Source organism: Mesoplodon densirostris, chromosome 14 (assembly GCF_025265405.1).
Source record: "Mesoplodon densirostris isolate mMesDen1 chromosome 14, mMesDen1 primary haplotype, whole genome shotgun sequence".
Lineage (NCBI taxonomy): Eukaryota > Metazoa > Chordata > Mammalia > Artiodactyla > Ziphiidae > Mesoplodon > Mesoplodon densirostris.
Window position 1 is genome coordinate 73,206,715 of NC_082674.1, and position 22,515 is coordinate 73,229,229.

At 42.1% G+C, this 22,515-nt stretch overlaps 1 protein-coding gene across 1 annotated transcript; it reads right to left on the bottom strand.

The window, feature by feature from the left end:
• Positions 1 to 9: 9 nt before the first annotated feature.
• LOC132502194 (zinc finger protein 226-like) lies at positions 10 to 10,954 on the bottom strand. Its single transcript, XM_060118031.1, is given in 8 exon segments — positions 10 to 274; positions 276 to 1,422; positions 1,424 to 1,858; positions 1,860 to 2,034; positions 5,312 to 5,438; positions 7,320 to 7,365; positions 9,464 to 9,514; positions 9,989 to 10,954. Coding segments are annotated over 8 exon segments (2,199 nt in total). The 5' UTR covers positions 10,024 to 10,954; the 3' UTR covers positions 10 to 91.
• Positions 10,955 to 22,515: the final 11,561 nt, after the last annotated feature.

Sequence of the window (22,515 nt, forward strand, 5' to 3'; positions counted from 1 at the left end):
ACAGGTCTCACACTTGTAAGGCTTCTCCCCTGTGTGCACTCTTTGATGAGACTGTCGCTGTGAAGGCCGACTGAAGACCTTACTGCATCTGTCACATCTGTACGGCTTCTCTCCACTGAAGACTTGAGGCCTGAATGAAGTGCTTCCCATACTCCCCACACTTATATGGTTTCTCTCCTGTGTGGACCCTCTGATGCATGTCGAGGTTCAGGCTCCACTTGAAGCCCCTCCCACACTCCTCACATTTGTATGGCTTTTCTCCAGTGTGGACTTTTTTGATGGGCTTGAAGGTGTGAACTCCGACCAAAGCTCTTCCCACACTCTTCACGTTTGAATGGTTTTTCTCTGCTGTGGACTCTCTCATGGGCCAGAAGATTTGAGGCCTGCCTGAAGACTTTCCCACACTCCTCACAATTATACGGTTTCTCTCCGGTGTGGATTCTGCAATGAATTTTAAGATCTGCTCTACGACTGAATCCCTTCCCACACTCTTCACATTTGTATGGTTTCTCACCGGTATGGATCAGCTGGTGGATCTGAAGTCGTGAACTCTGACTGAAGCCCTGCCCACACTCCTCACACTTGTAAGGTTTCTCTACACTGTGGGCCTTCTGATGGATTTGAAGATATGAACTCTGACTGAAGCCCTTCCCACATACCTCACATTTATAGGGCTTCTCCCCTGTGTGGACAACCAGATGAACTTGATAATGGGAGTTCCTCCTGAAGCTCTTCCCACACTCATTACATTTGTATGGTTTCTCTCCTGTATGGACTCTTTGATGTGCCTGAAGGTTTGAACTCAGAGTAAAGCCTTTACCACACACATTACCTATGTATGATTTCTCTCCAGTGTGGACTCCCTGATGGGCCTGAAGACTTGAAGGCCGACTAAAGCCTTTCCCACATTCCTCACATTTGTAGGGTTTTTCTCCTGTGTGGACCCTCTGATGAATGTATAGATTTGAGCTACAAATGAAGCCCTTCCCACACTCCTCACAGTTGTACGGTTTCTCTCCCGTATGGACTCTCTGATGGGACTGAAGGTGTGAATTCCGACTGAAGCTCTTATCACATGTGTCACATTTGAATGGTTTCTCCCCAGTGTGGACTCTCTGATGGTCCTGAAGGTGAGAGGCCTGACTGAAGGCCCTCCCACACTCCTCACAATTATAAGGTTTCTCTCCCGTGTGGACTTTACAATGAATAGTAAGTGCTGACCTACGACTGAAGCCTTTCCCACATTCCCCACATCTGAATGGTTTCTCTACAGTGTGGACTTTCTGAGGAGTCTGCAGCTGTGAGCTCTGACTGAACTCCTTGCCACACTCATCACACTCACTGTGTTTTCCTCCCACGTGAACTCTCTGATGAATATGAAGAACCGAGCTGTAACGGAAGCCTTTTCCACACTCACTACACATGAGACTTCTCTTTTGAGTGTAATTGCTGGTGAAGATCAAAGGTGGAGAGATCGGTGAAGGTTTCTTTACATTCATTACACTGGTAAGGTTTTTGTCCTGTGTGAATCATGGTATTCTGATCCAGTGTTGAAACCCTCGTGCTATCTTTTCTATAATCACAGTAGCTGTAAGATTTTTGACCCTTGTGTACTCCATGAGCATCAAGGTGATGTGAAATCCAACTGATGGTGTCAACATCCTCTTTACACTGACACAGTTTATTTTTCATGGAAATTTGCTGGTGTCTATTCTGATAATTCTGTGACTCAGCCAAGGAAGTTTTCCTCCAAGAATCCTGGGCTCTCAAAGCTGCAAACCTTGGATTTCCAGTACTACTGGGATCACCTGCTTTATCATTTAATATATGGTTCTCATCTTCAGAAATTTGAACAGAGTCCTGCCCCAATCTGGCAGGGGGAATCACCTTGTTTGCGGAACTGACAACTATTTATCATGGAGTCTTGGCATCTGGTTAAGTCATTTGCAATTTGTTGCCAGATTTGCCAGAAGGAAAGCTCTTCACGTGATCCTCTGTCTTGAACGGCCCTCAACTCACTTTGATTGTTTTCTTCTATCGGACAGAGAATTCAGAGATGTGGACACGTGAAAGCTTTGTTCAAAGATTCAAGATTTTACACTTAAGACACAGTATGAGACTTTAATGAACCTCAGGATGGTTCAGCTTATCTTTCGCACGACAAATGAAGTTCTCTGGTTTATATACTAACAGAAACCAAGAGATGGTCTGTTAAACTCCCAAATACTTAGCATGAATGAAACCCATTTAAAACCAAATGACTACTCTGACATACTATTTAAATCATCTTTCAAAAATTACATGTCATTCCTACCATAACACAGTATCAATAAAGACAAGCATTTTGCTGTGCTCACAGCTTTAACAGTGCCTAGCAGTTAGTCAGGGCTCAAGAAATGCATGCACAGGTGAACTCAGTTTGATTTCTAGGATTCTCCACAATTCTGAATCCCAGGTTAAGTTTGAACCAAGTCAGAGAAGCGAAACAGCTTTTACAAGTCAGGTATCAGATACAGGAAAAGGACTGGAAAGTACAGTTTTGCTTAAGTTGAAAGGCTGCACCCGAGGCGGCAGCACACCAAGGGGGTTAGTGCTGAGGAGGATATGAAAGGGGCTAAAAACCGGGACTTCCCCGGTGGCACAGTGGTTAATGATCTGCCTGCCAGTGCAGGGGACACAGGTTCGAGCCCTGGTCCGGAAAGATCCCACATGCCGCAGAGCAACTAAGCCCGTGAGCCACAACTACTGAGCCCACGTGCCACAACTACTGAAGCCCGCGTTCCTAGAGACCGTGCTCTGAAACAAGAGAAGCCACTGCAATGAGAAGCCTGCGCACCACAACGAAGAGCTGCTCCCGCTCACCACAACTAGAGAAAAGCCCATATGCAGCAACGAAGACCCAATGCAACCAAAAATTAATTAATTTTAAAAAAGGGTCTAAGCATCAGTGGGGTTAAAAAAAAAGCATGAAGACCTATGCACTGGATCCTTCTGAGGCATTTGTGCTGCCTAATATGTTCCTCCACTCCCCCTGCCAAGCAGGAGTCAAAATTTAGAGGCTAGGGAAGAATGCTGTCTCTTTAAAAACAGCATGGAAAATTCTTGGACACAGATACATTGGTCTTTAACAAGAATGAGTTCCAAAGTGAAGAATGGGGTTTATGAGTGAGCTGGGAATAAATTCCATAGCCTGTGATAAGTATTGAGAAGAAACAGACTAGAAACTATTAAAGAATGATCAAAGCACTCAAGGTGACATTATCTAAAATGCCTTCTACAAGATACATACAAATGCACACACACACACACACACAAAATGTTTGTAGAGCTAACAAAGATCGATTTCTTATTAGTGAGGTGGGCTTTGGAGGAGGCAAATGGGACGCAGCGGGGCAAATCTTTTAAGGGAGAGGCTAACTCACCAGCTGGCTGTTTTCTGAGACCTGTTCTCCCCTGGTATAAGGGATAAGGAAATAGAAATTTCTTTCCTTCTATGGGAGGGTTACCTAAGAAGTAGACATAAGAATCCTCATTCAAAACAGTATTTCCTCCCCAAATGAATTTGCTCTGCTACTAAGAGCTCAAGGAAAGTCACAGGGAAAGCATTTTACTCAGTTTGGTTATAATTACAGGTTCTATACATATATTTTTTGTGCAAGTTGATGAGGGCCAACTTGTACAGAAAGGCAAACACACACATACACACATCATGGGCACCTGAGAAGTTAGAATTAGGCTAGGAATTCATTTGAAGACAAAAAAACATTTAGCAATATCCCTTATTCACTCGGATTTGTTCACCGCCTACTAGCTATTTTCATGGAAGGCTAATTTCTCTATCCATTAACTCATTCGTTTGTTCAAGAAATATTTAAGAGTTCCTGTCATGTACCAAGACTATGCTAAGCACTGAGGCTAGTGAGCAATAAACATATAACAGACCGAATTCCTCCTGCACTCCTGGATTACCCTCCAGTGGAAGAAAGAGAGGTGAGAAACAGGTGAACAAAATGTACATGAGTGAAACGCTTAGAGACAAAACAAGGCAGGGCAGAGAGAGTAAGAAAGAGAGGACTGTATTTTCCATAGGGTGGTCAGAGGACAGCCACCTCCTCATCTTTAAGGTGACTGACTGAAAGAAGTAGAGGCCTAAAAGATTACAGGTGAAAGAGTATTCCAGGCAGAGAGAAGGACAAGGAAAAGGCTCTGTGGCAGAAGCATCCTTTGCAGGTCTGGAAAAGATAGGGTAAGAGGGAGGAGAGGTGGTGCATTCAGGGAGGTGGTGGAGAACGAACAGCAGCCCACAGAAGGCTCTAGAAGCCACTTTAAGTGGTTTTTATTCTAAGTAAAAGAAGCCACAAGAGAATTTTGAAACAAGAACATAACCTGACTTAAAGTTACAAAAGATCACTTTGCCACCTAAAGAACAAACTGTGGGAGGAGAAGGGTGGCAACAGGTGACCAGTACAAAGACTATGCAATAATCCTGGAAAGAGATTTCCAACTGGGACCAGGTGATGGACAGCACAGGGCTGGTGAGAAGCAAAACAGATAGAGAGCTAACCATAGGAACTCACGACTGCTTGGTTCTCACCTAAATTTCTATCTGGGTTGCTGAATTCATCAACCAAAGCCTCTCTTCTCTTTCTATATGTTTTGTATCTCGTTTGAAGAATGAGAACATGCAAAGTCACAAGTTAACATGAACGGGCTAGAGCGAAAGTTTACTAGAAATTTGAGTTCCAACTGCATATTCAAGGTATTGAAAGCTGTGTTTTTCAAACTTTGTATCACGACCCACTGAAGAAACAGCATTTATTTCACAACCTAGATACACAGGTAGAAAAGTATACATTACTAAAACGAAGCTTGAATGACCTATATCTAACCAATGTCTCTTTTCATGAAATCTGTTCCCACTGGCTCTCACACCACTCATGCCATCGCCCAGAGTTTCTGCTGCAATGTGCTGTACTCTTCCTAAGAAACTCTGATATTTTCTATACTATTTTATTTCATTAAAAAATCACACGTAGGGCTCAATAAATTGGCTTTATGATCCACTAATGGCAGGGAGGGAAATCTGAAAAAGAATACACAAGGTACAGCAAGATACTGTCGATTTACAGTTCTTTTACAAAATAATTGAAAAGGACCTGAAACACACTGTTTAGAAAGACCAGAGACATCCTCTCGTGTCCCACAGGAATTGCAAAAGTCTGGTCCCCAAACTCAGGGAACCACCTCAAGAGGCCCAAAGCCTTGAAACACCAAGGTCACAAAGACACTCGCAGAGAAAGGCTGTCCTCACCCACTGAGACCAGGTTCCGGAAGTTTTCCACCATCACATCCTGGTACAGCTTCCTCTGGGCCGAGTCCAGCAGCCCCAGCTCCTCCTCTGTGAAGGCCACGGCCACGTCCTTGAAGGTCACCGCCTCCTACGACAAACAACACCACCTCAATCTTATACCCAGTGGCCAGTGGAAGAGGGGCAGCCCCGAGGAGACGAGGAGGATGGGAAGTTGCTCCGGCTCCTGTGAGGTGTGCAGACTTCCCAGCACCCCCTCCTTCCATCCTGCCAATGCCACACACTGACTTTCCTCAGCCTCACCGGACGTGCAGCTATGAAAGAGAAAGCTTTGTGTATTTACCTGGGGCTCTCAGACAACTCATAAGTAAACTCCCTTGAATTCTAACCACTGGATCCTGAACTAAAAGGCTTTCACTGTTTAATTATTATTGCCAAGTGCCCCAGAAACAGTTACCAATTTAGTCCTGGCAGTATTTGATGGCACCTGCTTTCTCATTGAGGTGGGAACCAGCTGAGAAGGAGTGTTATATGTGGAAACTAACCAAAAGGCCATGCCAGGTCTCTGAATGAAAACTCTCTCTTTCCCCGTTTCTGTCTTTCGCTTGAATGCAATACTCTGACTCCACACCCTTGGTTTTCTGGGTGAGTCTGAGTTGGTTCCTCCTTTTTTCACAACCCCGATTCTTTATATTTAAAACAAAGATGAAACCAAGCACCTCTTTATACAATTGTTCTGAGCTGTCTATGCAGTGACAAGTGCTTTAAGTACCACTGGACTTTTTAAACTAAGGTCATGTATTACTCTGATTAGAAAAAAATATAAGATGGAAAAAGAAACAAACCAGTAAATAAAATACACAAAGGGCCTGACTCAAGCATGGGGAAGACTGAATCTAACTCTGGTCGTGAGAAAACTTCTAACGATACATTATTTTTTCTGCGTGAAGCAGCAGTTTGATCCTGCTGTGCTCTGCCGTATTTGGATATTCTACCAAAAAACATCCAAGGCACCACATGTAAAACATACCTCTTAAATTCTGAATACCTAAACCTACTATGTTAAGGGCAAAAAGGGGCAATATTCTTCAGAACAGATATTTTGAGAAAAAGGTTAAATCAGGAACAGTGTCACTGTAGTGCTCCTAAAACAGGAGAAGTCTTTAAACTAAATGTATGTGAGTAAAGAATGGTATAAAAAATAGGTGCAGGGCTCCCCTGGTGGCGCAGTGGTTGAGAGTCCGCCTGCCGATGCAGGGGACACGGGTTCGTGCCCCGGTCCGGGAAGATCCCACATGCCGCGGAGCAGCTGGGCCCGTGAGCCATGGCCGCTGAGCCTGCGCGTCCGGAGCCTGTGCCCCGCAACGGGAGAGGCCACAACAGTGAGAGGCCCGCATACCAGAAAAAAAAAAAAAATAGGTGCATAAGTTTGCAGGAACATGATAAAGCAATTAAAAGTGAATGTTAGCTAGTATTAAATGAAAAAAACAACTTAAAACTGTATCTATGTTATATATACAAATACACATCCATGAATACATATGATGAAGAGATTACAGAAATAGAAATGCAGCTAATTTGTAAGCAGGTAAGCAGTAGACTGGAAGATGTCCTTCATTTCCCTTAATTTTTCTTTTACTTGTAAAATTAAAAAATGATGAAATAAAACAAAAATTAAAACCGAAACCAATTAAATTTAACAGGAATTTTAAAAAAAGCACACATGGCACACTCAGGTCCTCATATGCTTAGACTCTCCTTGAAAGAGAAAACCCATATGGAACTATACCCAATATTTCGTAATAACCTATAAGGGAAAAGAATCTGAAAATATATGTATATATATGTATAACTGAATCACTTTGCTGTACACCTGAAATTAATACATTGTAAATCAACTATACTCCAATCAAAAAAAAAAAAAAGAAAAAGAAAAAAAAGAGGAAAACCTGTGTCCAACCTGAGTACAAAAATGGCGTTTTTAACAGCAAGAAAGGCAAGCTCTACTCACCTGGAATGTGCTCATTTTCTCTCTCCTTCTGGGGCAGTGCAGAGTCCTAACAAGACAGACAGGGAAAGAAGAAGTCAAACTGGAAACTGGTTTAAAGAAAAAGAAGTCACTAACCCACGTGGTGCTCATTGTGAATTACCAAGGCTCCCAGTCCTCGGGGTGGCTACAGCTGATTATGCTTGATGAGCAGAGCCCCACGCAGATACCAGATGCCCCCGTGAACCCCCTCAGTGGCTGTGTGAGGAATGACCTGCCCATCCATACACAGTGGCCCCCTCACAGTGTGCCTGCAGCTTCCACAGGGGTCATTCGTATTCTGGGTATGGTGTAAACAGAGACCATGTAAGTCAGAGTGGGTTTTGGAGTCAATATGCATGGGCTCTGATCAGGCTACGCCATTCACTAGCAGTGTCACCCTGGGCAAATTATTCACATCTCTTCGCCTCAGTTCTGTCCTCTGCCAGTAGGGGAGAACACGGGCATCCACCTCGTGACATCGTCATAAGGTAGGAAGCTCTGAGAACACCACTGTCAGGGTTTCTTATTTCTTAGCAACTGCGGTAAAGCAGATGATATTTTAGTTAGAAATTATCCTTAGAGATGTGATTTCTACCAACAGAAGGCTGTCAGACATGTGGAGGTCATCCATTGTTGCCCTGTTATGTGAGAGTCTTTATAGACTTCTGAAAATCTCTGCTTGTCTTCCTAAAGATTTTGTGACTGCAACAATAACATTTAAATTGACATGGACAACTTTTTACAAAAGGTATAAAAATACGTTAAGTTTCTTTTTAAACAGGAAGTACCCTTTTGACAATTATGCACAGAGGTAAAGAGAACTAATAAAAGCCAGGATTCTGCAACAACAATAAAAAATAGTTTGACAGTCCATACCTAATTCAAACGAAAAAAGACAGGAATCTGAATTGTAATTATATCATTATAAATATAGGAAAGTTTAAGAAATAAATGGGAGACTTCCCTGGTGGTGCAGTGGATAAGACTCCACATTCCCAATGCAGGGGGCCCGGGTTCGATCTAGTACAAAAGATGGCAATGATTCCACTCCCCAAAGCTTGGGAGAGAGATATCTTCACAACTTCTAACGACCTCCATTTTGACTCTACACTTGCTAGCTGTCTTCTGCTCAATTCAGATTTCTGAAAGGGGCCCTGACAGTTGACAATAATTAGTGGGGGAATAAAATCATTGGACTAAGTAGGGCTTTGGTGAATCCAGCTCAGTTTTATCTGTGACATCCAGCAGGGTCAATTTCCTCGGCCTCAGTTTCCAGAAAAGACCCTCTCTTGAGCTTCTCGAATTTTCACGTGCATGTGAATTACTGCGGGATCTTGTTGGAATGCAGCCTCCTGGACCCCCTACGCAGAAATTATAAATCAGAAGGTCTCGAATGGGGCTCAAGGCTGGGCATTTCTATCCAAGTGATGCCAATGCCGCTGGTTTGTGGACCACAATTTGAGTAGCACTGCAGTGTAACATCAGTCCCACAAAAAACAGCCTCCACTACACAGAAACATACACAAAGAGTAACCAGACAAAAAGGCACTAAAACATTAACAACTGTTATCTTTACATCCTAAAGTTACAGATAATTAAAATTTTTCTTTATGTATATATCTGCATTTTTCCATAATGATTATGCTACTTCTATGATATACATATTATTTGAAATAAAATAAATGACCCAGTTGAGAAAACTATCTTAAAAACTCATAAAATAGCCTAAACCTTGCTCTCAAGGTCCCCACAATTAAGTCCCAACCTCCTTTCATGATATGATTCTAGCCAGTACCCTATGCTCAAAGAGAATATACCAAAGGGATTAGCAAACTCAGCTGCTGGACTCAAACTGCCTGGGTCCCAACCCCAGCTCTGCCTCCTACCATCTGGGTGAGGATGGGCCAACAGGGTTGTGTTCCCTGCCCCCAGCTCCTCAGCCTTAAAGTAGAGAAAACAGCAGTACCAATTCACAGAGCCACTGCCTGATGGAAATGTGTTCATTGGCATAAAGCTTTTAGAATGGAAATTAGTGACCAAGGCTCAGTTATCATCGTTACCCATGTCCCATACGTTCTACAATTTATAGGAATATCTTAAGTAGAAGAATGCCAAGTCCTACTCACGTGGGGCTCTGTTGCCTCTTCCTCCGTGCAGTGCTTTTGGAGAAGCCAGGGCTGGGGAAGGAAAGGAGACTGTGAAATACCAGGGCTGTGTTTCCATCCCCACTAATTCATACCGCACCCCCTTCCGCCCCCGTACCAGCTAGAAGTCCTCTCCTTCCAAAACAGGCCAGGAGTCCAGGACAATTCAGCTTCCTGGGCTCACAGAATCCCGCTGCGAAATGGGTGCCTCCCGAATTAGCGTAGTATTAATACCAACAATGTATCAGGCAGTTGTAGACCTTTTACTTGTGCTATCTCGTTTCTTCTCACAACACTGTATTAACAAGGCATTCCTTTTTCCCCCCTTTTACCGAACAGCAACGGAGGCACAGAGGAGTTAAGCAACTCACCCAGTGTGACGCCGTATGAAGCGGTAGGGCTAGCTCATAGGTGGGGGACGGGGTCAGGTTAGGGGTGAAGAAAACCGGGGAGACCCTCAAACCCCAGGAGGCACGACCTGAGCCCACCCCATCCCGGGTACCTTACCAAACGCAAAGAAGCTCCGCCCGCGGGACGTACATCACCACTCCAGGCCCTCAAACCTCCGCTTTTAGCCGCACCTCCTCTTTCTCCCCAAATGAAAGGTCTGCAAAGGGGAAGCTTGAAGGGGTCGTGAAGAGCGGACCTGAAACACCGTCATCAGGCAAAACATGGCTGCTACGTGTCCTCCTGGGGCGGAAGTGCCTGCGACTAACCCGGAACTCCTGGACCACATTTCCCAGAATTCCGCGGGTAAACCTTTACAGCGAGGCGTTACTGTAGCTGCAGTATATGGGACTACACGAGTTTACGAGCTCTGGACTACATGTCCCAGAATGCAAGGGTGGGTGCGGGGGTGTCTACCGGCACGAGCTCTGGCCTACATGTTTTCACTCTGGTTTGCACTTTCCGGAATCCCTGAGAAGGTCTCAGGCAGTCTTGACGTCCTACTGTGTAGGCCTCAGAAGAGTGTAGATTCTGTTCATTGAAAGGCGTACAAACTCAGTAGAATTTTGGACGTCTTCAAGAGGCTAAGCGACATAAAAGCATTAACAGCCACGAAGGCTTCCTGGTAAACCCCAAAGAGTTTCACCATTGGAATAAGGGGAGAAGGAAACTGGGCTTTCTTTGGCAGGGACTGAAGCCAAACGCCCAAACACCTCATTCCCTGAAATTGTGTAAAGGTGAACGTGTTTTGTTAGCATCTTACAACCCGTGCAGAAGCAAGGGAAAATCCTTTCTAGAGACAGACATCAACATCCTAGGTCTCAAGTTATTTCTGTAATTATAAAATCTGTGACATTGCTATTTGACCAAGTGAACTTTAAGGGGAAGGAAAAAGCATTACTTGACATACGGAGGGACACTTCACAGTCATAAAAGTTTCAAATTATCAGAAACTAATAACTTCAGCTGATACTTTATAAAGCAAAAATTGACAGAACCATGAAGAGAAACATTCAAATTCATAATTGGATCTGGAGATTTGAACACATACATAGAGGGAAATGTTGAGCCTTAAAAGCATATATTAAAGTAGAAAGGGGGGCTTCCCTGGTGGCGCAGTGGTTGAGAGTCCGCCTGCCGATGCAGGGGACACGGGCTCGTGCCCTGGTCCGGGAAGATCCCACATACCACGGAGCGGCTGGGCCCATGAGCCATGGCCGCTGAGCCTGGGCGTCCGGAGCCCGTGCTCCGCAACGGGAGAGGCCACAACAGTGAGAGGCCCGCGTACAGCAAGGAAAACAAAAACAAAACAAAACAAAACAAATAAAGTAGAAAGGAAGTTGAAAATTGATTCAGAAAACATCCATTTCAGGAAATTAATAAATGAATAATAAAACTGAAGAAGGCAGATGGAAAAATATAAGATCAGATGAATGAAATACAAAATAAAGTAGATCCCACACACACCCACAAAACAGAAATTAAAGAAAAAAACAAAACAAACAAGAAAAGATCATAGTATAAACAAAGATTTTTTCAAAAATTTGTTCCAAATTCTTTCAGGAAAATATCCTCCAAGAACTATTCCTGACTTAAGCCAACATAGCACACAGGATTTCTTTCCACTACAAGTAAAGTGAAATCTTGGGTATAGCATGATGAAATACGGTAACATGATTAAGTTTTATGTATTCACCTCCTGTTCCCTATGGCACCCTCCACTCCCTTCTCTACCCCGTAAGCTACCATTCTAATTTGTTTGATGTGTTTTCTTTTGGGTGTGTTCTTGTGCAAAATGTGCACTTGTGTATATTTTCAATTCATATAAATAATATTGTGTCATAAAATTCATTCTGGTGTTTATTTCCTTCATTCAGGAGTATATTTTTAAGATTCACCCATCCAGGCTTCCCTGGTGGCACAGTGGTTGAGAGTCTGCCTGCCGATGCAGGGGACGCGGGTTCATGCCCCAGTCTGGGAAAATCCCACATGCCGTGGAGCGGCTGGGCCCGTAGGCCATGGCTGCTGAGCCTGCACGTCCGGAGCCTGTGCTCCGCAGCGGGAGAGGCCACAACAGTGAGAGGCCCACGTACCGCAGAAAAACAAACAAACAAACAAAAATTCACCCATCTATCTAATTTGTTTCATAGAGTTCCATTTTCTGCACCCACATTTTACCTGTACTCTTCCAACTGCCATGCCAATGATAATAAAATAAACATCTTCTTACATTTGTTTATAGACGTATCTGAGAATTTCTTTGGAATACATACCCGAGTGAAATTATTTCATAGCAAATATGTATACTTTAATAATATAGCCAGATTGACTTCCTGAACGGCTACACCAGTCCAGATTACCAAAGAGTTGCACGTCAGGTTTTTGTGCAACCACTTACCTTCATTTGGACGACTCATCACCGTTTTGCTAGTGTATTAAATGTATAGTAGTATCTTGTTATAGTTAAATTTCTCTGATTTCTAATAAGTTTGATCTTTTTTTCAAATGCTTGGTAGCTTCATCTATAAATGTCTACTTAAAACTTTTGCCCCATTTTCTAATGTGGATGCTATCTTTTTCTTCCTCATTTCTATTACATATTCTGATTATTAATACCTTTTCAGTTTTACCAATTACAAGTATCCTTTCCTAATTGGGCACGTGTTTCTAAAATTTTTCTATTGTGTTCTTCATGGAATAGAAATCTTTAATTATAAGATAATAAACCAATAATTTCTTAATATCTGTGCTTCTGAAACTCCTCAGGTGAAAAAATAGATTTCTACCTTTTAAAAGTTAACTTTCTAGACTTATCTTTCACATGTAGGTCCTTTAAATATTTTGGAGTCTATTTATGTACATTTTATTACATGGGATCCACTTTTCTTTTTCTCCAAGAGAAATTCTTAAAAATAGTGATATTCATGGCTTGAAGATTCAATATTACAAAGATATCAGTAATCCTCAAAATGATCTATAGGCTCAATCAAACCCCAATAAAAACATCAGCATTTTTTCCCTTGGAAATTGATGAGATGTTTACAAATATTATGTGGGAAAGCAAAGAGCTACAAGAAGAGCTGGGGGCTTCCCTGGTGGTGCAGTGGTTGAGAATCTGCCTGCTAATGCAGGGGACACGGGTTTGAGCCCTGGTCTGGGAAGATCCCACATGCCACGGAGCAACTAGGCCCGGGAGCCACGTACTGAGCCTGCGCGTCTGGAGCCTGTGCTCCCCAACAAGAGGCCGTGATAGTGAGGCCCACGCACCACGATGAAGAGTGGCCCCCGCTTGCCAAAACTAAAGAAAGCCCTCGCACAGAAACGAAGACCCAACACAGCAAAAATAAGTAAATAAACTCCTACCCCCAACATCTAAAAAAACATAAAAATAAAAAATAAAAGAAGAGCTGGGACAATCTGAAAGAAGAATGAAAAGAAAGGTATTAGTCACATTAAATCTTACTATAAATCTACAATATAAGATAGTCTGGTGTTTGCTCAAGGATAGACAAGATAATAGACATCAAAATCCATGTTGAAACAGACATTATAACAACGTGTAAAAAGAAAACACTGCAGGGAGTTCCCTGGTGGTCTAGTGGTAAGGATTTGGCGCTTTCACTGTGGTGACCCTGGTTCAATCCCTGGTCAGGGAACTGAGATCCTGCAAGCCACGCAGCACGGCCAAAAGAAAAAAGAAAGAAAAGAAAACACTGCAGCAGAGAGGGGAAAGAACTCTTGTTAATACAGTTGATCCTTGAACTAGGGTTCAAGGGGGTTAGGGGTGCCAACCCTCTGCTAAGTTGAAAATCCAAGTATAACTTATAGCCAGTCCTCTGTACGTACATGGTTTCTCCATAATCGGCAATTCTGCATCTGAGGATTGAACCAACCTTGGATCGTGTAGTAGTGCAGTATTTACTATTAAAAAAAAAATCCTCGTATGAGTGCACTTGTGTAGTTTAAACCCATGTTGTCCAAGGGTCAACTCTTGGTTCTCAGTCAGCTGGATATCCATATGGGAAAAATATTAATCATTACTGCATAGGATATAAAAATATAAATTCCAGAAGATCTGCAGACTTAAATTTGAAAAGTAAACAATGATGCTTTAGGAAAGAAACGTAAGATAACAGCCTTTTTGCCTTGGAGTAGGAAGAATTTCTTAAGACCAAAAAAATCACCAACTGTGAAAGAAAAAATTGAAAAATTGGACTATTTTAAAGTTAAGAAACACCGTAAACCCAAACGCAGCACTCTTGGGCCAAAAGTGAGAGATATTTTAAAAACATCTATGGACTAAAAGACTCAGATGCCTCCCTCAGGCCCATGCATTCTTCAAGGGTCAACTGTATCTACCAAAGTTGAACATATACCCTATAACCCTTTGGTTCCACCCATAGAAATATCCCTCAAACAAGTGCACAAGGCACATTCTAGATTGCTCACATCACCACTACCTGTGATAGCCAAGAATGGGGAAGTACCCAATACCCACCAATAATGGGATTAATAAATAGATTTTGATATGTTTACACACTGCAATAATATCCACCAATGAAAATGAATCAACGGTATCCACTCCCAACAATATGGATAAATGTCATGGATATACTGTGGAGCAAATGAAGCCAACACAAAATAGCACCTATTACATGACTCCATTTATATAAAGTACAAAATAGGCTAAGTGAATCTACACCATTACAAATTAGTGGCTACCATATGGAAAGGAAGGTTACTAGAAAGAGCCAAAAAGGGATGCTTCTAGGGTTTGGGGTTTGTCCTGGTCCTCCAAGAACTAGACGGCAAAGTGCTGAGAAAGACTTTAATGAACAAATATTTCATTAGGGAAAACATCGGAGAGAAAATGGCAGGGAGCTCTGGAAGGCTGGCAGAACTATCAGCTCATAGTGCAAGTCTGACCCTGAGTGAAGATTTGGAAGAAAGATTTGGTAAATCATCCCAGACTGCCTTGTAATCTACGTAAAATCCTTCAAGGCTGTCAGAGTCCTTGAAAAAAGGTCACTGGACAGAGGAATCCTGGTCTCCAAGAAATGGCCTGCCTTAGGATCCCTGCTGTGCTGACTAGGAGCAATCAGGGGCAAGGCCGGCCTCCAGGCAAACGTGGTGATGGATTTAAGAGCAGCAGCTGGGACCTTTGGCCAGTTATGCTCCCTGTGGTCATAACTGTGAAACAGGAGACTCTCAACGTGGATGCTTCCTTGTGATAAGATCTGGTTGTTTATTTCTGTCAGAAATAATACTGAAGCAACGTTGCGTCCTTCTCAGCATATCATACCCCAGAGATCTAAAACGTTCGTTTGTTCTGTTATTGATAATGTTCACCTCTTGGCTAAGGTAGTGTTCACCAAATTTATACCTACTGTATTTCTTGTTGTGATTAATACTTTGTGGAGAGATATTTTGGGTTTTGTAGCATCCTGCTCCTTGTAAACTTTCAACCAGTAGTTTTATAATTCATTGATTACTCTTGCCAGAACCTATCATTACTATGATGGTTGTAAATAATGATTTTTACATTACATCATTCCTTCTATATATTTATGGTTTGGCATTCTGAGAGCCCTTCCTTCCCTCCCTTCCTCTTTTTTTATTCATATTCTGTATGATAATTATTTATTTTATGGTCAAATTGCTCAGATTTACCCAGTGTGAGTCTCTTCAAGCTGGATCTTTTTACACGTCCCACCACTCTTTCCTACTTTCTGGCACAGTAAATTTTCTCCAGGATCATTCTACACTTTCCTTGCTCCAGCCCTGAAATAGAAACGTGGATATACATGCTTGTATACATCACATACACGTGTGTGTTTGTATATCCTCGCACTTCCATATCTACTTCTGTAAATACCTAGCACATGCACTCACTCCCTCTCTCTCTCTCCAGATGGGTGGACGGATGGATGGATGGATAGACAGATCTGTATAAATAACTTATGGTCAGACTTCCATATCCGTGGTTCCTCTGTATCTGCAATTCTGCAACCATGGGTTCCACCAACCACAGATCATGTAGTACTGTAGTAATTACTATTTAAAAAAACCCTGCATATAAGTGGACCTGCCCAGTTCAAACCCATATTGTTCAAGGGTCAACTGTAACTTGCTAAATAAAGCCCTTTAACCAACTATATTAAAAATACCACCATTGGTCTGCGTATGGAATGCCATCCAAACCTGCTTTGTCCTTACTGGTTCCACATCCAGAGGGTCCTCTGCTATTATGCTTAGTTCTCTCCTCATGTGCATCTTTTCAACAAGAGAAACTTTTTTTTTTTAAACCTCCACCATGTAGGTATATCCACTTTTGTTTCTAGCTCCAGGATTTTCCCTCTCCCTATTATGGATCTGTAGTTAAAGCACAGCATAAATAATAAAGCTTCAACTGTTGAAACTCATGAATTTTTCTGTGTATGCAAAATAATCTGAGAACTGTTTTGTTTTTGAAATTGGCTTCCAGAGTTCATACCATATTTTGATCTTATATGCCTTATGACAATATAGAACAATCATATGAGGTCTTAACTGCAAGGGATAATTATTTAATACTTTTTCAAATTCTATTAAAATAATTTCCTGCTTTGGCAATACCCACTATTCAATGAAAAAAAATATAACATGAAGTTATAAAATGGAAAAATATCACAAAATGCTCCTTGCCTAGGAAAACCACTCTGGAAGAGTATCCCTTTACACATGATCTTATGCATGTACACATACATGTGTGCACATGCACACATACACAAACACTAACAAAGATTTATGGTTGATTATACTATGAAGGCTACAATCTGTGACCTCTCAAAGCCCATATTGTGTATCTCCTGCGATTATGATATGTCATAAATTTTTAAAATAAATTTTTTATTTAATTTATTTATTTTTGGCTGCATTGGGTCTTCGTTGCTGCGTGCGGGCTTTCTCTAGTTGCAGTGAGTGTGGGCTACTCTTCGTTGCGGTGCGCGGGCTTCTCATTGCAGTGGCTTCTCTTGTTGCGGAGCACGGGCTCTAAGCACGTAGGCTTCAGTAGTTGTGGCACATGGGCTTAGTTGCTCCACAGCATGTGGGATCTTCCTGGACCAGGGCTCAAACCCGTGTCCCCTGCATTGGCAGGCGAATTCTTAGCCACTGTACCACCAGGGAAGTCCCTGTCATCATTTTACCGGCTTCAGATTAATATAGGAATCTATCAAAACTCAAATTCTTACAGCTGTACACTAATTTCCATTAAAAAATTTAGTGACATCATTGATGTGGTGTTCATCTTTTTGGTATTTTAATCTCATAATCAATAACTTCCAATTATATGATTTCTAAATCAAAGAGATCTAATATATTCTGATATATATACTCCTTTCCTGAAACCATGCTTTACTGCAACCAATAGGGAAAAGCACATAAATGTCAGTCTTGTCTCAATAATACACTGGATAATTTTATCAAATTCCTACAAGTTTTCTGGGTATTTGCCTCATGGATGTGGGGGAAGAATATGGCATAGCCCCTACCTGAGAAGTTTAGAAGAAATGCTACAATAATTAGAAGGCAAACATTTCAAAGTCTGGATGAAAATGCAGAGAATTAGAAATCAGTAAGTTCAAGGTCAACTAAAAATTTTTTTTTCTAGGGACAAACAATTTTTGTGACACTTTCAAAGTGTTACAGTAAACCCTGCCTTAATATTGACAGACAAAAAATCAATTGTATACTATGCAGTTACTGTTGTTGCAAAGTTAATCATGTTTTTTCACTCTGTACCATCAGAAAAAAAAATCACAAGATAGTTCAATTTCTACTGAACACAGTCCTTGGAAAACTAGACGGGGTCTCAAATAACCACCCAACTTGAGAACAGAGGCTGCGGGAGGCAAGGAGCCAGTTGCGATAGGCTAATAGCATATTAATATTGAAGATTGGGGGGCTTCCCTTCCCTGGTGGCGTAGTGGTCAAGAATCTGCCTGCCAATGCAGGGGACACGGGTTTGAGCCCTGGTCCAGGAAGATCCCACATGCTGCACAGCAGCTCAGCCGCGTGCCACAACTACTGAAGCCTGCACACCTAGAGCCCGTGCTCCACAAAGAGAAGCCACTGCAATGAGAAGCCCACACACTGCAATGAAAAGTAGCCCCCACTCACTGCAACTAGAGAAAGCCTGCGTGCAGCAATAAAGACCCAAGGCAGCCAAAAATAAATTTAAAAAATATATATTGCAGATTGGTTTTCTGCAGTGGTTTTCAGTATTTCAACAAAAGTTCATGTCCTGAATTAATTTTATTTTGCAGGTTTCCCCATCTGGATACAACTTTCATATATTATACATTTCCCCCTTTTGGTTTATTTAAAACACAAGTACTGAGCACACCTAAAAGCACTAGTCAATGATAAGGTTGTGTAGATTCAGCAGCCAAGTCCCTGCCCTCATGGAGCGCACATTCTCATGGACATCAATTTTGACGAGCTCATCCTTACACTTTTGTTAAAGCCCAGACCAAACTCTTTTCCTTTCTAAGTGCTATCTCCTAAGTGACATCTGATAAATGTCAAAGTTCGGAATGCAGCCCTTACTGCACCACTCAGAAGGGATCTCTGCTGTGTGCTCTGCTGAACACTAGAATCTGTTTAGCTACTGCTTCAACACCAACTAATTTAAAATACTTTCTCTCCGATGAGACCTGACGCTTGCAAGAATTCACGCTGCACGTGAGTTTTTTGAAAACATCATTTTGTAGAACTTCTATCCTCTGACAGTTCCTTGATGTTCTTACCACTCTCGCTGCTTTCATAAAATGTATCCCCAGTATGCATTTTGTGATGACTTATAAGATTGGAGCGCCAACTGAAGCTTTTACCACACGTCTCACACTGGTAAGGTTTCTCCCCTGTATGAACTCGCCTGTGATACTGCAGCTGTGAAGACCGACTAAAGACTTTACCACACACATCACATCTGTATGGCTTCTCTCCAGTGTGGATGCTCTGATGAAGCTGAAGACTTGAGGCCTGACTGAAGTGCTTCCTACACTCCCCACACTTATATGGTTTCTCTCCTGTGGGGACCTTCCGATGCATGTCGAGTTTCAGGCTCCACATGAAGCCCTTCCCAGTGTCTTGGGCAAGACACTTGGCCACTGTATTTATTTGTACTTATCTACACTTATCTGTCACTTGGGGGTTATAATTGTACCTGGTCCATGGGTACGTTGTACAAAAGATCTGTAAAGTAGTTACAAGAAACCGACACAGAGTAAGCACTCCACAGACATTGGCTATTAGCTATTGGAAATATTTCTCCGTGAAACAGATGACTTTATCAGTGGATGACTCGGTGGGAGACAGTGAATCACAGAATCACAGTATGTTGAAAGTGACCTAGTTCACACTATTATGTGAAAAAAAGAAAAGTGTGCATGGGTAGAAAATGTCTGAAAGTTTACCTAACAAATAGTTCATCATGTTAACTTGGAGGATTAGAATAAATCAGGAAAGGAGGAAAGAAAAACTTGAGTGTAATTCATTTGTGTTTCTATCATTTGTGTTTCTACACTGAGACTCTGAATACACTGGAAGTGCAATCTATTTTAATGTGGCGGGATAAAGGTTTTCAAGTTTTCCTGATCCATCCGTATTATTATCTCAGAATTGCTGGCATTTCTTGCCATCTTCGGTTCTACACCCATTTGAGTCAGTGGGCCATTCTGGACGGAGGAGATAATAGAGCAGAAGTGAAGTGAGAGGAAAGGAGAGACAAGATTTTCTCTTTTGTCTTCAAAGAGGAAAGGTCTTTGGAATGGGAACAACTCACAACCAAACTTTGGGGAAAGGATGTGATGGAAAAAGAGATAAACATCCTACCCCTGTGATGAGAAGGATTCCCTGGGCTGGATGGAGGGAGGTCACAGGTGGCTGGCGAGGAAACCAACTAGCGAGAAACACACACAAGTGCAGAGCAAACACCCTGAGGCCACTCAGCCTGACTCCATGCAAACATATGTCCAGCAGCCAGCCCTTCACCTGTGGCTCCCCAGCAAGACAGGTACCTCGGGGGTGCCAACTCATTCTGAGTCCATTATGCCTGGCCATTCATAAACCACTGTCTAACGTGTGAGGAATAAACTCTCAATGTTTATGAGGAAATTGGGGAAGGAGATTGAAAGGTTACTTAAACGGAAAACAAAGAAGTTCGGGAAGGCAGGATGGTAGAGAGACAAGAAAAAGACCTTAAAAGATAGAAAGGATTTGCCAAAGAAGAGAAAGAAAAAGAAATGATTCCGAATGGGTTAACCTGCAGCTAGGAAGTTAAGGAAGATTATTGATGGGTGAAGACTATGGAATAAAGTGAATAAAATGTATCAGAAGTTGCCGAGACTATGGTAAGCAGCATGATTATCAAATTATGAATTGGCTGCACTGGCATTCTAGGGGGGCACTAGGAAGGGGAAGCAGATGTTCATGAGATGACAGTAGCAGGTGGAAAGTTGTTTCAGGGGAAGATCAGTCTTGCAGAGGGTGTATCAGAGGAGGGCAAGTGTGAGCAAGCAAGGAAATACTAAGTGTATATGGTTCCTTCACTGAGTGCACCCAGCCCCATGGTCAGCCTTGAGAACAAGCAGGACTTCAGGTACTGGAGCTACATTTCAGTCGTCAAGACTTGAGAAGACACCCTTAACTCAGGTCTTCTCTTCAAACTCCATCTTTCCTTCTTGACCTTCATTTGGCCTCTTCCCTTACCCTCAAGCTGTGGACGGAGGCCACAGAGCAAGATGGGTCACTAGTGTCCTCCATCCCCTGGCGACTGTGGTTCACATCAGTGGAGTACCAAAGGCAATAACCAAGTAACAGACACAAGAGTGTATGAAGAAGAAGAGATTCTGGTAAGGCTTTCTGTGACAGTGTGGGCCAAGTCGGCTCTATATGGCTGGTATCACGTGAATTATGAGCAGCCTTAGGGGAGAAGTTCTCAGAAGGCAGAGCCTGGCTCTCTAGAGGCTCTGCGTGCTCACAGCCCACTCCAAGACCTCAGTTACAGCTTCGGCCCCCAATCTCTCTCCCTCTGCCTGCTCACAGTTTTTGAAGTCTTCTTTCCTCCACATTTCTCTTGAGAGATGGAGGAGGAAGATGAGCTTCAGGCCAGCTCAGACTCCCCTGGGATCCCAGCAGGATGCCTATCATTAACCTCCCACCTTCTAGGAAGCTCCTAAGATCTTCACATTTGGGGCAGTTTTCATTTCAGCTGTGCTTCAAATTGCTGGCTGGAGACGGCCTGTTGGAAGGTGGCTAAAAGCAAGTAGCAATCCTTCGGGCAGCCTGGCCCTTCTCGACTGTCAGACATCTTCAGGGATATTCTAGGAAATGTTGTTTGTTCTAGAGAAAGGAGGGAAACAATCCAATTGTCCAATAATGCTTGAATGGAAAATAAATGATGCTATATGCATGTGACGAAATAATATCAAGCAGTCAAAAATCAGAGACCTAGATCTATATGGATTCACGTGGATAAGTCTTGAAAACATAATATTGATTGAAAGAAAATAAGATAAAGAATGTTAGATTGTGATAACAGGTATGTAAGTATTTAAATATTTAAATCAATTCAACATATTGCTTCTATATATATAGATGCAAGAAAATAAACTTTATCCAAAGAACACATTATTTACATTTAATATGCTCATTTATCTAGGAGACCCAAAAGAACCCACAGATAAACTAGCAGGAACTAATAAGACGGTTCAACAAGGCACACACATACAAGATCAATACATTTTAAAAATCAGTCAGGCTCCTCTACACTGGCGATAACAAATTAGAAACTGTAAAAGAAAATAAGAAAAAAAGAAGATCTAAACATAGTCACAAGAGCCATATAAATTATTTAGAGCTAAGCATACGTAGAAGGCAATATAACTAACAAACTGAGTACGAACAGTTAAACTCCGCCCAACCCAAGGTTAGGAAAAGACTGTTGTTACTTTATGAGAACAGACCCTCTTCTTAAGGAGCAGATCAGTAAGTGAGAGTGAATCAAAGAAACACAGCATTTGAAAAGTCAGCTAGTCCAAGCCTCTTGATCGCACATACAGAAGCTGAAGCCCAGATAGGTTGAGTTACTTGGTAAAGGGCCCAATGTCCTGACTCAAGGACTAGCATTTTTCACTCATTCACAAGACACAATCAAATGCAGTACCTTGGCAAGAGATGGGGAAAAAATGAAGAAATCAATTATATAATTCCTCATCTTTGAGTACAGAAATAGCCGTGACAAAATTACACGTATTGAGGGAAAATTGAAGTGCAGAGTTTAAAATGTCAATAATCCACAGGGAAACTGGAGACCATTTAAAATATTCATATTAAATCTCTCTAGAAAAGACATTCAAAGATCTCCAATCAAAATGTGAATGTTATAACAGACATGGTATGATACAATTTATAATAGATATGGTATGAACCTTTCCCTTTCACGGGAAAGCTTCGGCTGGGAAAAAGGAATTGTTCTTGAAAATGGGGCCTGTGCTATTGCAGACACTGTGCTCAACCCAGGTCCACCGAATGCTCTGATGTCA